The 5,858-nt window shown below is 32.8% G+C and overlaps 1 protein-coding gene across 1 annotated transcript; it reads right to left on the reverse strand.

The window, feature by feature from the left end:
• Nucleotides 1–3,907: 3,907 nt before the first annotated feature.
• On the reverse strand, nt 3,908–5,504 carry LOC118043557 (FCS-Like Zinc finger 6). The gene is made up of 2 exons (XM_035051573.2): nt 4,918–5,504; nt 3,908–4,364 (listed from the first exon to the last, which is right to left on the reverse strand). Exons 1-2 carry the CDS (start codon nt 5,298–5,300, stop codon nt 4,193–4,195), a joined length of 555 nt encoding a protein of 184 aa, XP_034907464.1. The 5' UTR covers nt 5,301–5,504; the 3' UTR covers nt 3,908–4,192.
• Nucleotides 5,505–5,858: the final 354 nt, after the last annotated feature.

Here is a 5,858-nt window from a genome sequence, read left to right on the forward strand (position 1 = left end):
GCTTTTAGATTCAAGCTTCGGGTTGATCCTCCACCCTCAGCTTGAGGGAGCGTATTATAGAATGTAACTATATAGGAAATATTGTAGTCATATTCTTATGTGGTAATTTCCACCTTTACTATTGTATATTGACCTACTCATATATATAGAAAGGGTTGGCTAACTATTAGGTTAAGCCTCTTAATTATTCTCAACTGTCCATAAATAAAATTACAATAAACGCTGGACTCTTTGCCAACTAGATATTTAGAATGCTTTCCTTCATACGTACAGACCTCCAAGAAGAAGTGCATATACAACAGCCCCAAGGTTTCAAACATCTGACAACGATGATCGTATGTTAAAGAGTTATAAAAAGGATCCTATGTTATCTCAAACACATAATTTCCTTCAGCTTTTTTTTAGCAACTCAAATCATTCATTACAATATGGTTTCAGTGATGTCAACTGGGCGGCAGACAATGATGATCGTAAAAGCATTGGAGTTCACTGTAGTTTTCATGGTCACAATCACATTTCATGGAGTTGTAAGAAGCAGAAAAAAATTGCATGTAGTAGTATGGAATCCGAGTATAAATCTCTATCCAACAGTGCTGCTGAGATTCAATGGTTACATTCTATACTTATACAATATGATCTTCTAACTGTCCCCAGCTATGATGTGATAATATTAGAGAAACATATCTGTCTTCGAATCCCATGTTCCATGCCAAAACTAAACATATTGAAATATATTTCATTTTGTTCCAGATCAGGTTTTACAGAAGGAACTTCATATCTTTCTTTTTTTGTCCGCAGAAGACCAATTTGTTGATCTGCTCACAAGACGACTCGATATTTCTCATAAATTCATTCTATTACAAACCAACCTACATGTGCAAGAGCTGCCCATTTGGTTGAGGAAACGAAACGAAATCTTGAAACCTATGACATTTGAATTTTTATTCACTTCCTTTGCTTATCCAATGAATCTTACACTGTGATGATAATTGACTTATATTTGAGAACTATTAGTATTAATTTTTTAAATGGATAATATTCAGGGATGGAGCTAGGAAATGTTTTTAGGAGAGCGAAGATTAGGAAAGATAAAGATTTACAGAGGGTCAAAATTTAAATCTTACTAGTTTGACTAAATTATAAATTCTTCGAGGGGGAGCTAGGGTTTTATTTTCTTCCCCTTACCAGCCTCCCCACCTGATAATATCCCTGCACTTGAATATTCTACAAGGCAGTTTAGATCCCCATAAATCAATCAGAATAGAGTAGAGAACACATCGCAACCAACCAATAAATAATAATTAATACTCATAAGATCAACTATATAAATGGGACTTTATGTTGCTGTATGAGCACAAAAGTCTCCAATTTCGTGCAGGTCCCTCCAAGGTGACAAAACAGAATGGGACTTTATGTAATTTTTGTGAAGGACCCCATAGCAACATTACAACCCATATCTATCAATCATTAATCAATATTTTTTTTTATAAAAAAAAAGCCCTATCTCTTTCAATTTTCATTAAAATAAAACCACCAGATGATGGTGCTTCTGATTCTTTAAGCTCTTTATTGTAACAGATTTCCAATTGAAATAAACTGAAATTTAAATGCGAAGATGACAGCAATCTTAGCTAGTCGTTGGCATGTTTTCCTTTTCCTTTTGTATTTTGACCTCTTTTTTTATATTTTTTTCTTCCAACATCTTTGTGCATAGTTAGCACTAAAAAAACAAATTCAACATAAAAATTTAAGTTATTAGGTAAGATTTCAAGATATAATTTATATTATTTTTTAACATATTTCCTCAAGTAAATACCTTTTGGGCTTAAAACTTATACAAACTCACATTATCTCATGGTTAATTTTTATCAAATAAATAGAAATAGTGAAATTCAAACTTATGACCGTTTGATAATCAAGGCTATGATACCATATCATATAATTAATTCAATCTAAAAACTTTGAGTTATCATAATATAATTTATATTATTCTCTAACAAAGACTTGAATAAAGTTAGTTGTTGAATTAACTAGAAAAACTTAGAGAAAAAATGGTTAATTGAACAAATTCAAATAATATAAGAGTTAATTAATTAACTAAATTAGAAATACATGGATAAGAACGAATAATTGAGACAAAATAATAATACGAACTATTAAAGAGAGAGGAAATGTTTAAGCCTTAAGCTAGTGTATGGTGTAGTAAAGTGGACCGTCAAATTAATCAAATTGGCCTTTTCCTACAAGTTAAACGTATACGAGTTAAAAGGGAGAGTAGAATCTATTAGAATATTTGTAGTGGCGATGGCATCACTGCTAACAAACGTGTAAAAGTATATTTGTGGAAAAAAAGGTTCAGGCCGGAGGGTGTTGGTGAGGGACCATCACAGATGTAATTAGCATTTTTCATGGTTGATGATGATATAAATTAACAGTGATGCATGCTAGCTAGATCCACTATCACTAGCTAGACGACATCACCAAATAAAGCTCACCTTTCTTTAGCTAGCTAGGCTCCTGTGCTTCGATCTAAAAGGCCTTCTAATTTGGTGTAGCATTTTTCTTAGGAATATTATGTATCGTCCAAAAAGTTGACGAGGAGCAAGTTCTCAGGAGACATAAAGGACGAGTCACTTGATCGGTGAGGATTATTTCTCTGGACAGCGGGGACAAGAACAAAATTTCATAATTCGATGTCTTGGCATCAAACCTCACATTCCACCACCAAAAAGAAAATTATTGAAAGACAATAGAATTATTCACCTTCCCAATTTTGGTTTTTGTCCTTTTCATTTTCTTTATATATCTGACTAAATTATAAAAATTTTTTCACATGTATGCGGTATTGTGATAATTATTTTTCTAGATTAAAAATAATATTAGAAAAAATGATAATGAACTCTTATTTTTTTTTAGTAAAAGAAAAAAATGAGAGTTGTTGTCTGATATTTTAATTATTAAAAATTCCAACTTGATTTCAAAATTTGGGTAAAGAAACTGATTATAGAAGATATTTTTTAAAAAAAAAGTAACAACAAACATCTCTCCCTCCCTCTTTTTTAATTGAATGAAAACTACTTTTCTTTTGGATTCAAAAATTGATTTAGACTCGTCTCTATTTAACTTGGAATAATGAATTAACTGATCTCCATTGTTCATAATAGAATGCATTAATTATTAGATTGAGTGATCTTTGATTAAAGACGATAACGGAGAGAAATTGAACAAGGTGTACCTCTTAAAATCTCAGCTTGCAAATTTATCACGTACATCTTGATGCTTGCATGCATACATGTCAAGTAAATTAAAGTTCTTGCAGGATACATACGTACCCATATGAAAATAGCATAATGATGTTTTAAGGTTAGTTTATCTTAATAAATTGAGCGTTGAATTCCAAAATAGTGCTCAAATTTAATTTGAGCATGTTTATGGATATAAACAAAAATCAAATAAATGAAGTAAGTGATAGTATCAATCATGGAAGCATTAAAAATACTCTGAAACCAGTTTGTATATTAACCAAGACTATATCATTTTTAAATAATTTTAAGAATGTATTTTCACATAGAAATGATGCATTTAAAGGAATCAAAATAGATTAATATTTGATAGAAAAAACGTATATATATTCAGATTAGATTATTGTCCAAAGTTGGTTCTCGTAAGAACTCCAGTAAAAATAAATAATTTATTCTATCAGGATATATTCAGGAGCTCTTCATTAATTTAAATAGCTTTTCTTTCCCCATATAATAACAACACTAAAGATAATATCATATATAATTTCCTATGCAGTAGAACGACCCTGCTAATTGTATACAAATGATCCACAGTGAAAGTAAAAGGGAAATAAAGCATGAGAATTATGGAAAACCTGGGAAAGGTGCGGGAAAAAGACTCGATCAAGAGGGAAAAAGACCAGATCCATTGGCATCTCAATACATAATTGCACCCACATTCATTTTCTGCCATTTTTTACATGATAATTAGCTGTAATATTGTTTTCCACATGTTGTGGTGCAGGGAATCATGTAAATATATGTGGACTGATCATCAATAGTAGAGGAGATTGATTGGCTAATATGCAATTACATTTTTTGCCATTAAATTCTACAATAACGTTATGCGTTACCGTTTATCACACTTGATCTTGTCTCTCTTAAAGAGCAGCAGTAGTGTCTGGCTTTATTCAAGCAGCAGCCAGAGTTTCACTTTTACGAGAAGACTTGGATCTTGTTGTGGATGCTGATGCATGACGATCTTCGTTCTTTGATGCTATCATAACATTGCCCTTTTCTTTTCTCGCATCTTGTTTCATCTGCTGTTCTCTGCACTCTTGACTACAAAATGCCATATCTCCCCTGCAATATCATCACACACTCACAAAAAAAGAACATATATTAGACACACTAATGCAAGCAAGCTAGCAGTACTCCATAAAATAAAGTCATCGCCTTATAATATAGCACTAGGAGAATAGCTAATATAGTAAATTTTAAGAATTGAATTTGCAAAACGGTACTTGAGACTAAGAAGGGAAGAAAAGAAAAGAAAAGAAAAGAGAAAGCTGAGATTCGATGCACGAGCAGATTAGTTTCTTCAGATTTTTTTTTTTTTAAAAAAAAACAAAGAATCTCACACAAACTTCTGCATTTAGTTCATGACTGAACATAATAGGATGTAATAATTTACTTCATTATATAACTTTATTTTTTGTAAAATTATACCAATTTTTCATAAGATTAAAGTGCAATATACAGTAATAGGCAGATCTTTACATGTCCACCAAACTTCCAAGCAGAAAATCCTTCAGAATTCATGAAAATAAAAGAAAAGTACGACAGGAAGAACAAAAAAAAATCCAACAAATAACTCGAAAGAAAAGTTATATATAATACAAATTAATGAACATACCTATACATGAATAAGTCTTTCCCAGGACCCAACCGGCGTTTACAAAGTCCACAAATCCTCAGGAAATGAGCAGCCTCCACAAAATGATCACTAGAGTCACTGCTCCTGTAGTGGTTTCTTGGTGACACCATGGTGTCCAATAAACGTTGATCATGTAATAAGAATCCACTAGTATTGCCACCATCAAAAGCATCCACCATGTTGTTGTTGTGATGATAATCAAGAGACCCTTCTTCTGGTCCCGCAGTTACATGAAGGGTATCATTATTATCGGAATTAGGCTCTGATAAGCCCGCGTCCACGTTGCTAGGAAGATCAACGGTGATACCAGTCATGCTTGCCGTTCTTCTCATGGGTCCCCTTGGACGCTTCCCTAGTAACATCCTTCCCCTCCCTTTTCTTCCTTTCGTTCTTTGACACCAGAGAGAGAGAGAGAGAGGGAGAGAGAGGGGGAGAGAGAGAGAGCGAGTGAGAGAGTGAGTGATAATGGAAGGAAAAGGTTGAGAAGGAGAGAAGATAACAGGAGGAGTGGGATGGGGGGGACTTAGAGCGAATCTTGGCCGTTGCTTGCGGGCACAGGGTTCAAAGAACTCCACGTCACGCTTCTTTTCTCTCCTTGCTTTTATGAGTATGAATGCTGTCTCCACTCCTCTACTCTCTTGGTGTTTTTATAATGTTTTTTTTTTCTTTATTTGTGATTTTTTTATGCCTGCTGTCACGTCAAGTGTTAAAAAAAAAAAAACAATAATGCTACTAAAATACGTACAATCTGTTGGATAATCCATAAAACTAATTTTCTATGTAAATTAAATGTATCTATCTAGTTCAAATGTTTTAAGAATAGTTATTTAATTCCTGCTTTGATATATTCTAATTTAGAGTTTCTTAAATAATTGATGATGATTTCCAGACTTCTATTTAGCTTCCTTCTTTCTGACTGA

The sequence above is a fragment of the Populus alba genome, chromosome 7, assembly GCF_005239225.2.
Source record: "Populus alba chromosome 7, ASM523922v2, whole genome shotgun sequence".
Lineage (NCBI taxonomy): Eukaryota > Viridiplantae > Streptophyta > Magnoliopsida > Malpighiales > Salicaceae > Populus > Populus alba.